Source organism: Lynx canadensis, chromosome F1 (assembly GCF_007474595.2).
Source record: "Lynx canadensis isolate LIC74 chromosome F1, mLynCan4.pri.v2, whole genome shotgun sequence".
NCBI lineage: Eukaryota > Metazoa > Chordata > Mammalia > Carnivora > Felidae > Lynx > Lynx canadensis.
This window is the reverse complement of record NC_044319.2, coordinates 2,873,174-2,893,159: the sequence shown is the minus strand read 5'-3', so window position 1 is coordinate 2,893,159 and position 19,986 is coordinate 2,873,174. Positions and strand designations below refer to the sequence as shown.

Below are 19,986 nucleotides of genomic sequence, written 5' to 3'. Positions count from 1 at the left end.
ATCTGCTGAGACTTGTTTCATGGCCTAAACAGACTGTTCCATTTTCAGATGTTCACTATATGCCTGAAAAGAATGTATGTTCCCAATATTGGGTGCAAGCATCTATATATGAAGTTTGATAATCTCTATATTCAGTATTTTTTAACTGCTTGGTTTATCTATTAATGATTGTCAAGTCAAAATTTCTCATTATCATGATGTGTTCACCAATTTTTCTATGATGATTTTGCAATTTCTTTGTAATCTGTTTTAAGTCTGTCCTATGGAATGCTATCCTAACCATTTTTAAAATGTACAGTTCAGCAGTGTAAAATATATTCATGTTGTTGTGCAACTAATCTCCAGAATTTTTCCATTTTGCATAATTTTTTTCTTGAAATTTAATTGAGTTTTTGTTTGTTTTTGTTCCCACATTTCTCACTACTTGTTTTAACAGTTTTTAATGGTTGCTCTTGAATATTATCATGCATATTTAACAAAGTCTCAATTATTATCTCCCCCAAAATTTAAGGACCTCTAATTCTGTTACTTCTTTCCAACTGTTGTGTTATTTTTGACAGTATTTTACTTATATCCTTTCTGTTTACTCTACAAATGAGACATGTTTATAATACAGTCTTCTCTGCATATTTACGTTCATATTTATCTTCACAAGTGTCTTGGCCCTCCCATTTCTCTGTCATTAGACTTTGCTTTTTTTTTTTTTAATTTTATTTTTTATTTTTTAAAATTTACATCCAAATTAGTTAACATATAGTGCAGTAATGATTTCAGGGGTAGATTCCTTAATGCCCCTTACCCATTTAGCCCATCTCGTAACCCTCAGTTTGTTCTCCATATTTATGAGTCTCTTCTGTTTTGTCCCCCTCCCTGTTTTTATATTATTTTTGTTTCCCTTCCCTTATGTTCATCTGTTTTGTCTCTTAGAGTCCTCATATGAGTGAAGTCGTAGGATTTTTGTCTTTCTGACTGACTAATTTCACTTAGCATAATACCCTCCAGTTCCATCCACGTAGTTGCAAATGGCAAGATTTCATTCTTTTTGATTGCCGAGGAATACTCCATTGTATATATATACCACATCTTCTTTATCCATTCATCCATTGATGGACATTTGGGCTCTTTCCATACTTTGGCTATTGTTGATAGTGCTGTTATAAACATAAGGGTGCATGTGTCCCTTCGAAACAGCACACCTGTATCCCGTGGAGAAATGCCTAGTAGTGCAATTGCTGGGTCACAGGGTAGTTCTGTTTTTAGTTTTTTGAGAAACCTCCATACTGTTTTCTAGAGTGGCTGCCCCAGCTTGCATTCCCATAGACTTTGCTTTTAAAATTATTTTTCTTTTCCCTGAGAGAAATCTTTAGAGGTTCCTATTTAGCACAGATCTGATGGTGATTCTGTCAATTTTCGTTTATATGAATCTAATTATTTTAGCCTCATACGTGAACAGGAATTTTTCTGGGCATACAGTTTTAATTACTTTTCTTCACTCTTTCGATTTTCCCTGTTTCTGTTGTTACTTCTTAAGTGTCTGCTCTGTCTATCCTTTTGTTTTAGAGGGTAGAGGATAGAGGATTTGTCTTTTTTCACTGATTTCCTTTAAGGTCATTTGTTTTTGTTTGGTGCTATGCAATTTTATTTTTTTTTAAGTTTCTGGGTTTGAGCCTTAACACTTTTTGGCAGATTCAGGTCTTTAGTTTTAACACTTGTATTTTTCCCATTTCTAAATGTTCTGTACAGTTGTTTATAAGTCTCCCTGGTCATTTTTAATAGTCTTTTGTCATTTTCCCATTTTCATGATTTTTTTTTTTTTTTACTTTCTCAAACATTCCATTTTATGTTACTATTTGACAATTTGAATGTCCGAATCCCATTGGAGTTTATTATTATTGTTTCTGTTCTTTGCTTATGGTCGTTTGTTCTTTGGGTTTTGGGAATCTGTGGTTGTGCGCTCATATTTGTGTGTCTTAAAAAACCTACGTTTCATCGGGGCTCTTTTCTCAAAAAGGATTTGCATTTCCTTTTGCCCGGAGGCCGGTGGTTGTCCTGACCTGAGTCTTCTTAAGCTCCTCTCCTCCCACTTTTATCCGGGGGTTTATTTAGCTTTCTCTCCTTGCTTCTGGCCTAAGGCATAGTCTCCACATAAGAGCGTTCCTTGTTTTTTATCATTTGTAGTAATTCAATATAATTTTCAAACATCTCACAAGTATCCATTACATTTCACAAAATCTTTATTTTGACCATCACCTCTGGTATTCCTATACTCTTTGTTTGTTTGTAGAAACTAAGGTACTAGAAGGTTCGATCAGCTGTGCCATCGCAGTTAGCAGATGAGCGTAAGGAGCTGAGAACACGAACAGAGCACCACGCTGTTAATATCTGTTCAAAAGTAGTTGATTCCTTTTCATTTTGTCCTGAGATGAATAATTTTGGCTCTTCATGACTTCGTGATGGCTGCTTTGAGGGCCAAAATTGGTCCCTAGGTTGCAGAATTGGTAACTTATATTCTTTTTACGAAACCATAGGAACTAGTCCAGGCTAGTGAGCGATTAAAAAACCAGTCCAAAGAGCTGAAAGACGCACACTGTCAGAGGAAACTGGCCATGCAGGAATTCATGGAGATCAATGAGCGGCTAACAGAGTTGCACACCCAAAAACAGAAACTTGCTCGCCATGTCCGAGATAAGGAAGAAGAGGTGGACCTAGTGATGCAAAAAGTTGAAAGCTTAAGGCAAGAACTGCGCAGGACAGAGAGAGCCAAGAAAGAGGTTAGTAGTCAGGCAGATTGTCCAGTGCCCAGGGGGTAGTGATTAAAGCTGCTTTTTCAGATGAGTGAAATGATGTGTATATCATGCTTGAATTCTTAAAAACAGTTTTCTTGTTGGATAATTTTACTTAACGTGAACTTCAACATTTGAGTTATCTTCTTGTGACAAGGTAAATTCCCATGGGGGAAAAAGCATTTTACTGGAAAAAACAGGTATAACCATGAAATCCGCTTTGTTCATTTTATTTTAAAGCTGGAAGTTCATTCAGAAGCTGTGGCTGCTGAAGCATCTAAAGACAGGAAATTGCGTGAACAGAGCGAGCACTATTCTAAGCAACTGGAAAACGAATTGGAGGGACTAAAGGTATCGTTTGATTTCACATTCGCGAAGTTGGATTAATTTTCTTCTCTTTAGGCTTAACAGGAGTGTTAGTTTCTGTTGTCTCTTTGACGTGGGGTAAAAACTAGCTCTCCTTCAAACCTAACATTCGTAATTCTCCTTCTTACTAGTGGAGGCTGACATAGACTTCCCCAGCATTCTGGAAGGAAAGGGAAGGTTGTGCTTAGTGGGGAGAAGAAATCTATGGGGAAAGAGTTAAAATATTTGTGCACACCTGGACAAGATGCACTGGGAATCTGCATGGGGGCACCGTCACATACCCAGATCCTCGATCTTGTAAATGACTGAGGAGAGCCTCAGGGTAGCTCTGCATGTACTCCTGTGAGGGGGGATCAGATGATAATGGGCATGGGTTAACACATCCGAGCGAGGGATGTCCTTGTGCCAACTCTCAAATTGGACTACTTGGTTTTAAGTCCTAGCCTTATCTGTTACTAGCCATGTGATACTGGACAAAACATTTCATCTCTTTGGACCTAGGTTTTCTTATCTGTAAAACCCTATCTCATTGGTTGTATGTTAGGAGTCCATACATATATCTGTCAAGTGCTCAGTAACTGTTAGCTGTGATGATAGCGTTAGGTATGCCAAAGTGAGAGAATTGAGATTAAATGGACATCCTGTTTCTACAACGCTAAATGATAATCTGAATGATGTCTGCTTTTTCTTCACTCTAACCTTGGAGCAGTCTCCTGTGTTGTCTGCCCCCCCTCCCCTACACCCTCTCCTTGCATAACCATGCACAGTCCAGTCTCACTCATCTGGCAGACATAAGAATCAAGTTGCATGTCATCTCAGGAAGTTTATGCCACGGTGGGATTCTGTTAATAACTTTAGCATAGCTTTTTTTTGTATTTATCCACAAAATGTCTCCTTGCCTAAACTGTGACCTAGCTTATTGAAAACATACAAGTATAGTATTAACTTGGCTCGATGCCACATGTTTAACACTTGTTTGATAAATGTGTTAAATCCACGAACGAATGACGCGGTACACTTGGTCAGAACTTTTTCTCTGACGGTTAGAGATCAGTGGTTGCAAATAAGATTTCTCTGTTGTAAATGTAAATATAAATTCTAGATTTTATTTCTTGTTCAGAGATTGGTTTATTTTTCTTTTTGTGATTCATCATGATTGCACAGTCTTGGTTAGCTTTTCAAACTAGAGATGTTTCTTCTATATAGTTACGCTTCTGGAACAGGATTAGTGTATAGAAGGTATTACATTACTGTCTCAAATGATTTTCAGTCAGGGACTCTTTTGTTTCCGGCATGTAGGTGATTGGGTAACAAACAAGAATCATAAAGACTGGAAGTATCGTAGAGATTATTTGCATTTGAGGAAATTAAGACCCAGGAGAGTTAAGGATTATGTAGTCATAAGTGATAAAGTGATAAACCTGGATTTTCAAGGGGTGCCTGGGTGGCTCAGTCGGTTAAGCGTCCAACTTCGGGTCAGGTTATGATCTCACGATTCATGAGTTTAAGCCCCACGTCGGGCTCTGTGCTGACAGCTCGGAGCCTGGAGCCTGCTTCGGATTCTGTGTCTCCCTCTCTCTGTCCCTCACCTACTCACACTCTCTGTTTCTCTCTCTCTCTCTCTCTCTCAAAAAAAGTTAACATTAACAAAATTTTTAACCTGGATTTTCTAACTCAGTGCCGTGTTCTATCCACTAGTCTGCTCTTTATTGTTTTCTGTAGTAAACACTGCTGCACTGAGAACTTTGAATCACATGTATTTACCTGTTGATCAAACTCTCATAATCTCTTGTATCATTTATAAATTTGGGATAATCATAAATCTCCCCAGTATATAAGCTAATGGATTTAAAATTATTTCCCTAGGGCCTGGCAGAAAGTAAAGGCTCAGTAAGTGTTGGCTGTGATTATTCTCATACTGTCTTTCCTTGAGGGTATTTAAAATTGGAATTTCTTGGTTTAATTTCTTGTAAACCTATTTTGAATTGGTTTTGAAACCTATTTTGGCCATTCTAAAAGGGTGTAGGAATCTTCAGTTCATTAGGAACAGTTTTCAATAGAATGGAAGGGAGAAATAATTCTTGAATAACAGAAAATTCAATACCCCATTTCCAATAATGCATAGAACATACAGACAGAAGATACCTAAGGATACAGAGGTCTTGAGCAACACTATAACCAACTAGACCTAACAAACATGTATAGAACCTTCTACTCAACACAGCAGAATACACATTCTTCTCAAGTGCACATGGTATATTCTCCAGGATAGACCGGATGTTAGGCACAAAACAAGTCTCAAAAATGTAAGAAGACTGAAATCATACAAAGTGTCTTCTCCAACCACAATGGAATGAAGATAAAAATCAGTAACATAAGGAAAATTGGAATGTTAATAAATATGTGGAAATAAAACAAGATGCTCTTTACCAGTGGATCAAAGAAGAAATCAAGGGCAATTAGAAAACACCTAGAGAGGAATCCTATGAAAACACCATACTGACCATACAATGCAGTATGGCAGTGCTCAGAGGGAAATTTATGGCCATAAGTAACTACGTTAAAAAAAAAAAAAGAAGGATCTTAAATCAGTTACCTAATTTAATATCTTACGGAATCAGAAGAAGAGCAAAAGAAACTCAAAGCTAGAAGGAAGAAAATAATAAAGATTAGAGAGGAGTTAATTAAATAAAAATAGAAAAATAGTAAGACTGAATGAAACCAAAGTTGATTTTTTCAAAGATCAATAAAGTTGACATACCTTTAGCTAGAAGCATACACATTACTTGAAGTGTCTCAAAAAACAAAACAAAACAACAACAAAACCCAGAGCATCTCAACAGACATAACAAGTGGAGAGATGGAATCAATAAGAAGAAATCTCCTGACAAAGAAAAGTACCGGGCCAGAGGCTTTCAGTGAATTGAATCCAACATTTAAAGAAGCATGAACACCAATCCCTCTTAAACTCTTCCAAAGATTACAAGAGTAGAGAGTACTTCTCAACTCATCCTCCTATAAGGTCAGCATTACCCTGATACCAAAGCCATATTAAAAACATTACAAGAAAAAAAAAAGAAAGAAAACATTACAAGAAAAGAAAATTACAGACCAGTGTTCCTAATGAACATAGATGTATATAAATCCTCAACAAAATGCTAGCAAACCAAGTCCAAAATGATATTAAAAGGATTATGCACCATGACAAATGGTTTTACTTCAGGAATCCAAGGGTAGTTCAGTTAAGAAAATAAATCACATTAATAGAACCTGAGTGGGGGGAATGATCATCTTAATTGAAGCACATTAAGTCATTTCACAAAATCCAACATCCTTTTATGAACAAAGCTCCCAGAAAACTAGGATTAGGAGGGAATGTATTCACACGATGGAAGACATTTATGAAAAGCCCACAGTTAACATCATTCTCAATGTTGAACAACCAAGAACTTTGTCCCTGACATTAGGAATGAGACAAGGATGCCCATTTTTACCACTACTATGTAACTTATACTGGAGTCTCTAGTCAGAGGAATTAGACAAGAAAAAGAAATAAAAGGCATCCAAACTGGAATGGAAAAAAGAAAGAAAAAAAAAAAAAAACCCAAACACTCTCTCTGTTCATAGATCACATGATCCTATATATTAAAATATTCAAAAAAATGCTACTAGTTTTTAGCCCAGCATATATGATGCTTGGAAGACACTATGTTTGAACAAGTTAAAAGCTGAATAAATCAAAAAAATCAACAACTCTTCTTATACCTGCAAGAGAGGTGACATCACAGGATAAGCCGCTGCTCTTACATTTGGAGATGTGGACAGGTAAATACAGAGAATCACAATTTACCAGAATAGAAACCTTTGTAGGAATCAGTGCCAGTGTATGGAAACCTGTACTATAACTGAAAGATCGTTGGAGGTTCGGTGTGGACAAGTCTAAGAGATAAAATCTCCAGAGAACATAGTCATTGGCAGGATCCCACACTTTTGTGAGTTTTACTTCCTGGACCTTGACCGGGTTCTCACAGTGAACATCAGAGAAGAGTCCCCTTATGCTAACAGTAATGGGAACCATTTTGAAATATGCCAGAGCATCCTGTTCGTCTTAACATGGTCTGCTCTCTGGAGAAACTCTTCAACCAGAGCTTAACTTGCTGGAGTTTATCAGAGCCTGATGAACTTGAGAGAAGGAAAACATCCAATTCCAGCCTGCTCTGGTCATCCTGCCCAAACTAAGGGGGAGATAAAAGCTGACAGGGTTTACAGTGTATGGTCCAGAGGCACCAGCTCAATAAAAGACTGGTGTCTAATGCTAGGACTGTAGAACACTTCCCCTTGCCCCACAACTCGCCACCACGTTACTAAAAGCCTGTTTACAGCATTCCTTTATGCACAACATCGTGTGTGCCTATCAACAAAAAATTACAAGATATACTGAAAGGCAGAAAATACAGTTGGAAGACATAGAGCAAGCATCAGAACCAGACTCAGACATGGCAGAGATGTTGAAATATGAGACTGGGAGTTTAAAACTATGATTGATTGATATGCTGAGGACTCTCGTGGGTAAAGTAGAGAGCATGGAAGAATAAGGTAAAAACAGAGATGGAAATTCTAAGAATCAAAAAGAAATGCTAGACATAAAAAAATACTGTAACAGAAATTAACAATGTCTTGGGATGCTGGCTGGCTCAGTTTGAAGAACATGTAAACTCTTGATGTTGGGGCCATGAATACAAGCCCCACGCTGGGTGTAGAGATTACTAAAAATAAATAAATTAATTTAAAAAAAAAAAAAGCCTCTACTACAAAGCTGTAATCACCAAGATGGTATGGTATTAGCACAAAAACAGACACATAGACCAATGGAATAGAATACAGAACCTAGAATTGGACCCACAAATGTATGGCCAGCTCATCTTTGGCAAAACATGAAAGAGCATCCAATGGAAAAAAGACAGTCTCTTTAGCAAACGGTGCTGGGAGAACTGGACGGCAACATGCAGAAGAATAAAACTAGACCACTTTCTTATACACAGAGATAAACTTAAAATGGATGAAAGACCTGAATGTGAGACAGGAAATCATCAAAATCCTAGAGGAGAAAGCAGGCAACAACCTCTTTGACCTCAGCTGCAGCAATTTCTTACTCGACACATCTCCAAAGGCAAGGGAATTAAGAGCAAGAAGGAACTATTGGGACCTCATCAAGATAAAAGGCTTCTGCACTGCAAAGAAAACAATCAACAAAACTAAAAGGCAACTGACAGAATGGGAAAAGATATTTGTAAATGACATATCGGATAAAAGGCTAGTATCCAAAATCTATAAAGAACTTACCAAACTCAACACCTGAAAAACAAATAATCCAGTGAAGAAATGGGCAGAAGACATGAATAGACACTTTTCCAAAGAAGACATCCAGATGGCCAACCGACACATGAAAAGATGCTCGACGTTCCTCATCATCAGGGAAGTACAAATCAAAGCCACACTGAGCCATCACCTCACTCCGGTCAGAGTGGCTAAAATCAACAACTCAGGAAACTACAGATGCTGGTGAGGATGTGGAGAAAGGGGAACCCTCTTGCATTGTTGGTGGGAATACAAACTGGTGCAACTGCTCGGGAAAACAGTGTGGAGGTTCCTCAAAAAACTAAAATTAGAGCTACCCTATGAGCCAGCAATAGCACTACTAGGAATTTACCCAAGGAATACAGAAGTGCTGATGCATAGGGGCACGTGTACCCCAATGTTATAGCAGCATCTTCAACAATAGCCAAATTATGGAAAGAGCCTAAATGTCCATCAACTGACAAATGGATAAAGATGTGGTTTATATATAACAACAGGATACTACTTGGCAATGAGAAAGAATGAAATCTGGCCATTTGTAGCAATGTGGATGGAACTGGAGGGTATCATGCTCAGTGACAGAAGTCAGTCAGAGAAGGACAGATACGGTATGTTTTCACTCATATGTGGATCTTGAGAAACTGAACAGAAGACCATGGGGGAAGGGAAGGGGGAAAAATAGTTACAGAGAGGGAGGGAGGCAAACCATAAGAGACTCTTAAATACAGAGAACAAACTGAGGGTTGATGGGGGTGTTGGGGGAGAGAGGAAAGTGGGTGATGGGCATTGAGGAGGGCGCTTGTTGGGATGAGCACTGGGTTTTGTATACAAGCCAGTTAGACAATAAATTATATTCATTAAAAAAAAGAAACAAAAATAATCTTTAATGGGCATAGCTGAGGAAAGACTCTGACGTGAGGATATCTAAATAGAAACTGACCGAACTGGAAGGCGGAGAGAAAAACAGTGGAATAAAACACCACCAGAAGAGACTATGCAAGTGCTGTGGAACAACTATAAAAGTTGTGACACGTCCAATGGGACTATCAGAATGAGAAGAAAGAGAGGAACAGCAGAAATATTTGAAACAACAGTGACTGAGAACTTCCCCAAATTAGTATCAGACACCAAACCCCAGATCCAGGAAGCTCAGAGAATACCAAGCAGGATAAATGCCCAAAGAACTACACCTAGAGATACCATTTTCGAAGGACAGAAAGTCAAAATAAAGAAAAATCCTAAAAGCCAGAGCAAACAAAACAAAACAAAACAAAAAAACACACTACCTTATCTGTAGAGGATGTAAGACAAGGATTACAGCTGACTTCTCAGAAACCCATGCAAACAAGATGAGAGTGGAGTGAAATATTTAAAGTGTTGTGAGAAAAAATTAACCTAGAATTCTGTACCCTATGAAATTACCCTTCAAAAGTGAAAGAAAAATAAGGACTTTCTGAGTCAAAAATTTAAGGAATTTGTTGCCAGTAAACCTCCTTGCAAGAAATGTTAAAAGGAGTTATCTGGAGAGAAGGGAAATTGCATAGGTCAGAAACTTGTATTTACATAAAGAAAAAGCATCAGGGGGCGCCTGGGTGGCTGTCGGTCGAGCATCCAGCTTCAGCTCAGCTCATGATCTCATAGTTGGTGAGTTCGAGGCCTGTGTCAGGCTTTGCGCTGACATCACCGAGCCTGCTTCGGATTCTCTGTCTCCCTCTCTCTCAAAAATATTTTTTTAATGTTTATTTATTGAGAGAGACAGAGTGTGAGTGGAGGTGGGGCAGAGAGAGAGGGAGGCACAGAATCCAAAGCAGCCCCCCAGGCTCTGAGCTGTCAGCACAAAGCCCGACGCGGGGCTCGAACCCACCAACCGCGAGATCATGACCTGAACTGAAGTTGGACGCTTAACCGACGGAGCCACCCAAGCGCCCCTCAAAAATAAATATTAAAAAAAGTTAAAGAGGGGCGCCTGGGTGGCGCAGTCGGTTAAGCGTCCGACTTCAGCCAGGTCACGATCTCGCGGTCCGTGAGTTCGAGCCCCGCGTCAGGCTCTGGGCTGATGGCTCGGAGCCTGGAGCCTGTTTCCGATTCTGTGTCTCCCTCTCTCTCTGCCCCTCCCCCGTTCATGCTCTGTCTCTCTCTGTCCCAAAAATAAATAAACGTTGAAAAAAAAAATTTTTTTTAAAAAGTTAAAGAAAAAGCGTCAGAGAAGGAATAAGGTAAAATAAATTTAAAATTTTATTTTTCTTAATCTAATACTTAAAAATAATGTGTTTGATTATATGTGCAGACACACATGCTTCTATATGCTTGTATAAAACTGAAATGAATGAAAACAATGATCTAGAGGATAAGAGGGAGGAATTGGGATTATTTCATTTTAAAGTATTTGCACTACGCGTGAAGTGGTAGAATATATTTTGAAAACAGACTTGAACTGGTTGTAAATAGATATTGCAAACTATAGCACAACCACTAAAAAGGAAGTGTAACATATCCCCAGAGCAGAGAGAAAATGGGATCATATAAATCACTTGATTAAAACCAAGACAGAAGAGGAGTAGAAGACAAAAATAGGAATAAAGAACACAGACAATAAATAGAAAAACAGTAGCAAATATAGTAGATATGAATCCAAAAATATCAATAATCACTTAGAATGTCAATGGCCTAACTACACCAGTTACAAAAGAGATTGTGGGGTGCCTAGATGGCTCAGTCAGTTAAGCATCTGACTTCAGCTCAGGTCATGATCTTGCAGCTCATGAGTTCGAGCCCTGTTGTTGGGCTCTGTGCTGACAGCTCAGAGCCTGGAGCCTGCTTCAGATTCTGTGTCTCCCTCTCTCTCTGTCCCTCACCCACTCATGTTCGTTCTCTCTCTCTCTCTCTCTCTCTCTCTCACAAAAATAAACATTAAAAATTTTTTGAAATAAATAAAAAACCCCAGAGATTGTGTCAGATAGGATAAAAATATCGAACTATATATTGTCTATAAGAAGCCCACTTTAAATATAGAGGCAGATATAGATTAAAAGTAAATGGATGGAGAAAGATATACCATGCTAACACCAATTAAAAGAAAGCAGGAGTAGCTATATTAATTTCAAAGTGGAGTTCAGAGTAACAAAAGTTTTTAGGAATAAAAAGGGCATCGGATAACGATAAAGGAATCAGTTCTCCAAGAAGACATAACAGGACTTAACATGTATGCGTATAACAAAGCAGCATCAAAATGCATGAAGCAAAAACTGTTAGCACTGCAAAGAAAAATAGATGACTATACTATTCTACTTGGAAACTTCAACACCCCTGTTGCAGAAATGAACAAGTCCAGGAGATGTAAAGTCAGTAAGGACATGGGTGAACTCAACACCATGATCGATCATTAAGGCAGCTACCTTATGCCAGCTAACATTATACTTATTGCTGAGAAACTTGACACTTTTTCACTAAGATCCAGAGCATGGTGAAGATGTACCTTTCACCACTGCCTCTCAGTGTTGTATTGGACATCCTAGCTAATGCAGTAAGACAAGAAGGCAAAATAAGAGGTATGTGGATTGTGAAAGAAGATGTAAAACTGTCTGTTCAGAGGCGACACGATCGTCTATACAGAGAATGAAAAACATTGACGAAAGAACTGGAACTAATTAGACATTATAGGAAGGTTGCAGGATACAAGATTAATACACAAAAGCCAATTGCATTCCTATACAACAGCCTTGAACAAGTGGAAACTGAAATCTGAAGCTCAACACTATTAATACTAATACCCACAAAAGTGAAATATTTAGGTACAAATTTAATAAAATGTGCATTAGACCTATATGGGGAAAACTATAAAACTCTGATAAAAGAAATGAAAGAACTAGATAAATGGAGAGACATGCCATTTTGTGGATAAGAAGATTCAGTATCATGAAGATGTAAGTTCTTCCCATCTTGGTCTGTAGATTTAATGCATTCCCAGTCAAAATCCCAACTAGTCCTTTTGTGGATATCATCAAACTAAATATAAGGTTTGTTTAGAGACAAAAGACCTAGAATAGCCAGCACCATATTGAAGGAAAAGAATACAGTTGGAAGACTGACTGCCTGACTTCAAGACTTACTATAAACATGCAGTAATCAAGACACTGAATGAATATTCATAGGAGTCATTTTTAACAAAGGAGGAAGGGCAATACAGTGGAGTAAAGATTGTCTCTTCAGCAGATAGTGCTGAACAACTAGACATCCACATAATGAATGAATGAATGAATGAATGAATGAATGAATGAAACTTACAACCTTTACAAAAACCAACTCGAAATGGATCGCAGACCTAAATGTAAAACCTAAAACTAAAACACTTCTGGAAGATAACATAGGAGAAGACCTACATGACCTTTGGTAGGACAGTGACTTCTTACATACAGCACCAAAGACACAATCCGTGAAATAAAGACTTGATACGCTAGACTTAATTGAAATTAAAATTTTCTGGGGTGCCTGGGTGGCTCAGTCGGGTAAACATCCGATCCGACCTCGGTTCAAGTCATGATCTCACAGCTCATGAGTTCGAGCCCTGCATCAGGCTCTGTCTCTCTCTCTCTTTCCAAAACAAATAAACATTTAAAAAACTAAATAAAAAAAAAAAAAAAGAAATTAAAATTTTCTGCTCTGCAAAAGACTGTCATGCAAAATATAGAGAAAACTTTTAAGACTTAGTAAGTAGACAACAGATGACCCCAGGGTTGCAAAACCAATCTTCAGTAATTAGCTGTGTGCCTGTAAGTCAGCAATGAACAATCCACAAAGGAAATTGTGAAAGCAATTTCAATTATAGTAGCAGCTAAAAGAATAAAGTTCCTTAGAATAAATTTGTCCAAGAAGGTTAAAGACTTGTGTACTGAAAATTACAAAACGTTGCTGAAAGATATTAAAGGAGACATAGTAAATGGAAAGACATACTACATTTATGGATAGGATGACAATATTGTTTGGGTGTCATTGTTACCCAAAGTGATGTACAGGTTCATTACAGTTGCTAGTGAAGTTCCAATAGCCCTTTCTGCAGAAATGGAAAATAGAATCCTAAAATTCATAAAGAATTTCAGGTGGCCCCAAGTAGCCAAACAATCATGAAAAAGAAAAATGGAATTGGAGAACTCAAACTTCCCAGTTTCAGAACTTACTACAAAGTTACAATAACAAAAAGCGTGTGGTACTGGCCTAAGAATAGAAACACAGGCCACTGGAATAGCATGAAGAGTGGAGAAATGAACTCCTGCATCTATGGCCATGTGCTTTTTGACATCGTACTAAATCTATTCAATCTATTCAATTTATGTGCCAAGACAACTGTATTTCTGCATGCAAAGAAATTTGGATCCCTAGCTCTTGCTGTATAAAACAATTTATTCAAAATGGATCAACCTGAATATAAGAGCTACAGCCATAAAACTCTTGAGGAAAACACTGGGGTAACTGTTCATGACCATGGCATGGACTCAGATATGACACTGAAAACCTAAGCAGGAAAAAAAAAAAATCGATAAATTGGACTTCATCAAAATAAAAACTTGTGTGCATTACATCAAAGGACATTTTTAAAGGAATGAAAGAAATCATCTGCAAATTAAGTAGGAGTTTGATACCCAGAATATATAAACAAATCCTACAAATCCTACAGTTGAACAACAAAAAGCAAATTACTCAATCAAAACATGGGCAGGGGCATCTGGGTGGCTCAGTCGGTTGAGCATCCGACTTTGGCTCAGGTCATGATCTCACGGTTTGTGAGTTCGAGCCCCATGTCAGGCTCTATGCTGACAGCTCAGAGCCTGGAGCCTGCTTCTGACTCTGTGTCTCCTCTCTGCCCCTCCCATGCTCATGCGTTCACGCACGCGCTGTCTCTCTCGCTCTCTCAAAAATAAATAAACATTAAAAAAAAAGGGCAAATAACTTGAATAGACATTTCTCCAAAGAAGATATTTTAATAGCCCATAAGCCCATGAAAAGACGTTCAACATCTTGAAGTTAAAAACCTCAAGATACCACTCCATACCTACTAGGATGGCTAAAATAGGGGGTTAAAAAGAAACGAAACAGGTGTTTGCAAGCATGTTAAAAGTTTGGTGGTTCCTCAGAAAGGGAAACATAGAGTTAGCCATATGACCCAACAATTCACCTCCTATGTACTGTACGCTAAAGAATTGCAAGAGGGACTCAGACAGATAGTTTTTACACCAGTGTTCTTTGAAACATTATTACAGTAGCCAAAAGGTGGAAACAATCAAGTGTCCATCAACAGATGGACAGAAGCAAATGTATTTATATACAATGGAATATCATTCAGCCCTCAAAAGGGAGGACTCTTGATATATGCTCCAGCATGGATGAGCCTTGAACACATTATGCTAAGTGAGAAATGCCAGACCAAAAAGAACAAATACTGTATGACTCTACTTGGATGAAGTATCTAGAATAGGCAAATTCATTGAGATAAAAAGCAGAATTGAGGTTACCAGGGGCTGGGTAGAGTGGGTAATGGGGAATTATTCTTTAGTGGTTTTAGTGGTTGTAGAGAATTTCTCTTTGGGATATTGAAAAAGTTTGTGGTCATGGTTGCACAACATTCTGAATGTAACACCTACTAAACTCTATGCTTAAAATGGTTAAAATGGCAGAACTTTATGGGCTATGTGTTACACCGCTAACGCAATATCCATAAGCCATTGAATTGTACACTTTAAATGGTATGGTATGTGAATAGTAGCTCAATCAGGCTGTTAAAAAATATATACTTTTCAGTTGTTGTGACCATATGCTACAAGAGCTTTTCACCCTGTTGTGTTAGTTTGCTGGGGCTGCCACAGATCACCACAAACTGGGTGGCCTCAAAAACCGGAACTTATTGTCCCAATTATCGCAACTAGATGCCCGAAAGCAGTGCTGGTGGGGTGGTGATAGTTTGCGTTCCTTGGTTTATGTATCACCTGGATCTCTGCCTTCTTTCTGTGTGCAAGATTGTGAGTCCAGATTTCTTTTTATAAGGACACAGTTATATTGGAATAGGGCCCATCCTAATGACCTCATTTGAAGTCAGTTACCTCTGTAAAGACCCTACTTTTATTTTTTTTCCAACATTATTGAGATACGATTGACTAATACAAATTGTGTATACTTAAGGTATAAAATGTAATATTTAGGTATACGTATACATTGTGAAATATGTACCACAAAGAGCTGATTAACATAGCCTCACTTATCTTTGTTTTTTTTTTTTTAGCCTGAGAACAGTTAAGATCTACCCTCTTAGAAATTTCCAGTATACGATACAGTATTGTTAACTGTGTTCACCCTGCTTCACGTCAGATCTCCAGAACTTATTCATCCTACATGTGTGAAATTTCTGTACCCTTTGACCCACATTTCCCCATTCCCTCACTGTCCCAGCCATGGACAACCGCCATTAGATTGCACATAGGTCAGATCAGACGGTATTTGAGACCATATTTTAAAATACGATCATATTCTGAGATACTAGTGGTGGTTAGTGCCTTAACATGAATTTTGGAAGGACACGATTCAACCTTTAACACATGGATTTTTCACTTGAAAGTACAACACAAGCATTTACACTCGTTACGTAACTATCACAAACAATCTTCATGATTATGGAAAAATATCCAGTCATTCAATCCTCTGCTATTAAATATTTATCTTTCACTTTTGCAGTATTACCATGAACGCTTTTGTGCCCTGCTTTTTTAAATATTATTTCTTAGAACGGATACTTAGAAATGAAATTGTCAAATCACTTCGAGGCACTTGGTACGGGCCACAAATTGTTGCAAGTATAAGAGGCATTTCTTACTTTATTAGTAGATTGTTTATTAATCACTTTTTCTTTGTGGATTATTGCTTTAAGTCATTTGCCTTTTTAGCTTTATAGTCTGAATTTTTCTCTTACAGTTCATATAAACCCTTTGCATAGCGAGGAAGCATATTTCTTAGTTTTTCCACAACTATTTATGAATTTATCATTTGCCCTTTAATTTTGGTCTTGTTTCCTTTTCAAATTACAGGAGATTTGTTCTCATTTTCGTCAATGTTTCTTTTATTGCTTCAAAGCTTGGCTTATCCTTTGTTCACAGTTTGTTAAGCATGTAATTCTGCCTTTTCCTGCACGTTTCTATTGGGTCTAAAAATATTTAACTCGGCGCCTGGGTGGCTCAGTTGATTAAGCGTCCGACTTCGGCTCAGGTCATGATCTCATGGTTCATGAGTTCGAGCCCCGTGTCGGGCTCTGCACTGACAGCTTAGAGCCTGGAGCCTGCTTCAGATTCTGTGTCTCCCTCTCTCTCTCTTCCCCTCCCCTGCTCATGTTCTGTCTCTCTCAAAAATAAATAAAACTTTTAAAAATAAGATTTATATAGTATGTTTTAATATCTGAAAAGAATATTCTTCTCTCTCCCTCTTTACTCCTTTTTTCCTCCAGGATTTTCTTTGGCATTTTTCCAAGTGTATTTTTCCTATGTACTGGGAACTTTTGTCTCCACCTGCCACCCCTGCGTCATTTCCCGTATTTAATTTTTTAATTATATTTACAAGGAATATAATATGATAAATATTAAGTACATATGCATTTAATCTTTTCTTTCACGTAGCTGGTATTTTTCTGTATTGTTTCAAGTCTTCTTTAAGGTCTGTTATAAAGACTTGTCCTTTCTTCATGTAATATTCAGATAAATTACTCACTATTATTCCTCACGTGTGTGTATTCGATTCTGATCATTTTTGTTTGATTGTTTTTAAAACAGTGAAATTTTTTGCTGTGTTTTATTCTTGCTCATTCCACTCTCCAGAAGTACTGCTGATTTGTGTTTATCTTACATGCACTTGCTTTACTCAGCTTTAGCAGTTCTGCCACTTTTTAATGGATTTATTTACATTTTCTGGGCGAACAATTATATGGAAATTATAGTGGTTTTATCACTTTCCTTTCTAATAATTTCTTGTGACTGTTGCACACGTTCCTTGGTCAAACAGAATATTTAAAAACTACTACATAAGAGATCATGGAAGGCACCCTTTCCGTTATTATTATTTCTAAATCTTTGTATTTCTGGTGCTTCACCAGTAGGTATTACTTTGTCTGATAGCTGAAAAGGGGGCACTTTTTAAGGTAGGAGAATTACTTTATTGTTTTTTGTTTTATTATGGGACTTGGGGTGGTATTTGCAATTGGTATTGGATTTTATCAAATACATTTGGGCATGGGTACCTACTGAGATTATCATACGGATTTATTTTAATGGAATCCATTAAAGTAATGCAATTTTTTTGCATTTACTAATAAATTTACTAATATTAAATTACCTTCAATACCTGCAAGAAGACGTGTTCTTTTGTGGTAGATAGTGTCTTTTTTATATACGGTTTCATTTCATCAGCATTAAAAAAATTTTTTTGTAATATTTATATATTTTGGGGAGAGAGAGAAAGAGAGAGAACATGAGCGTGGGAGAGGCAGAGAGAGAGACAGAATCCGAAGCAGGCTCCAGGCTCTGAGCTGTCAGCACAGAGCCCGACCCGGGCTCGAACTCACAGACTGTGAGATCATGACCTGAGCCGAAGTTCGGACTCTCGACCAACCAACTGAGCCACCCAGGCACCCCTACTTCATTGGCATTTGATTTGATTTTTTTTTTTTTTTCCTGACATCCTTATCAACAAGTGACTTGAGCCCATGACTTTCTTTGGTGGTATCTTTGGTAGGTTTTGACGTCAGGGTAGTTTTTGCTCGAAACTTCAGCGCGTGCTGCTGCTCTGCCAACAGCAAACTGTACGAAACAGAGCAGCAGACCGAAATGTTCTTGAGGGGACTCTGAAAATGAAGAGGTAAGCGGTCAGTGCCGCAGATGTCAATCTCGGCATCGTTTTTGCGGAGATGCGTACGCGCCAGAATCTGACTTGCTGCGGCTCTTCCCAGTTTCCCCAGCGCGGTGTGCGCCAGGCTGCCCCCAGAAACTGCTGGAATCTGGGTCTTGCATGTGGGAGGCACGCACGGCGTGAGTAGTTTTGTAGTAAACGGTTAAAAATTCCAGTGGATACCCCAGAGACATTTCTCCCACCCAGTGGATGTCTTTGGTTTTGTGTTTTTGTTTTTGTTTTGAAAAAAAGGTAGGTATCTCAAATGTGAAGAAGTTAGGATAGTTTTCTTTCAACTTTAAATCAACTGCTGTTCACAGTTTTTCTGCCTTTAATACTGTTTTCAAAAACAAGAGACACTGTCCTCTAGGGCATGATTCCCTGCTGTCACTAAACGTACACCCGTAGGTCCTTTGGGTTTTAAAAGGTTTATTGTTGAACACCTGGGAGAATAGATAGCTTATAACCAAGTCGTAGAAAAGTTACAAAGCTCAGGAGGTCTTAAACAGTCATCATCTCTGTTCTCTTTACCCTTTAGCACCGTCCAGAAGAAGCTTTGGACTTTGCATTTTCCTTTCACCTTATTACTGAGAAGACATTTTATCCTAATTTCTAAAAGGGTGGCTTTTGGCTAAATTTCTCATCCCTAATGTCCTACCTAAATGCCAAGAGACTGTCATTTTTTCCAGTGGTTGTGAAGATGTTTGATTAGACCTTTGTCCTTCTCCCTGGACCATTGGAGAAGCCCCTCTCTCTCTCCTTTGTGTACATTCTAGCTTTGTCATTCCCTTCCCCAGATTTGTCTCTTCTAAAGACATTTGCATATTCATAATCCTTTATTGGTTCCACATCAGAAATAAGCCGTGGTTAGATTTTTCCCTCACTCCATACACCAGCAATAATTGTGTATAAATTAGAAATTTAAATATCAGCAAATAACTATATAAGTGCCAATGGAAGTTATAGATAAATATATAATCTTGGTAGGAAGAAGGCTGTAAAATACGACAACAATAAGGGAATATATATACGGAGAACAATATTTGCAACATAAGGCTGGCAAAAGGTTAATAGCCTTAATAAAGAAAGTTGTTTTGTGTGATGATGTACAAAAGTAACATTCAGTTATATGAACAGTTCTTTGCATTACAGAAAGACGTTATAATTGGCATTTTGTTATTCATATAGATGAACCAATTTTTTGTTATTACTTCTATAGCAAAAACAAATTAGTTACTCACCAGGACTGTGCAGCATAGAACATCAGCAAGAGATCACCAAACTAAAGACTGATTTAGAAAAGAAAAGTATCTTTTATGAAGAAGAATTGTCTAAAAGAGAAGGAATACACGCCAATGAAATTAAAAACCTGAAGAAAGAACTTCATGATTCAGAAGGCCAGCAACTTGCTCTCAACAAGGAAATTTTGATTTTGAAAGACAAATTGGAAAAAAACAGGAGAGAGAGGTAAGCATCGAGTTATCTACCCCTCCCGTCAGTATCTGTTGAATGCCTGCGGTGTGCCAGGGACCGGAGATACGCAGGCAGTACACGTATCCCAAAG

At 37.9% G+C, this 19,986-nt stretch overlaps 1 protein-coding gene across 9 annotated transcripts in view; it reads left to right on the top strand.

The window, feature by feature from the left end:
* The window catches only part of CDC42BPA (CDC42 binding protein kinase alpha), a 317,618-nt gene that overhangs the window by 197,187 nt on the left and 100,445 nt on the right, over window positions 1–19,986 (top strand). For 7 of the 9 annotated variants that reach the window (XM_030301801.1, XM_030301804.1, XM_030301802.1 and 4 more), the window contains exons 13-15: window positions 2,529–2,771; window positions 3,024–3,134; window positions 19,642–19,889. In XM_030301801.1, the coding sequence (XP_030157661.1) occupies window positions 2,529–2,771; window positions 3,024–3,134; window positions 19,642–19,889 (602 nt within the window). The remainder of the gene's footprint in view (window positions 1–2,528; window positions 2,772–3,023; window positions 3,135–19,641; window positions 19,890–19,986) is intronic. The other 2 variants (XM_030301808.1, XM_030301810.1) reach the window with 1 other exon arrangement.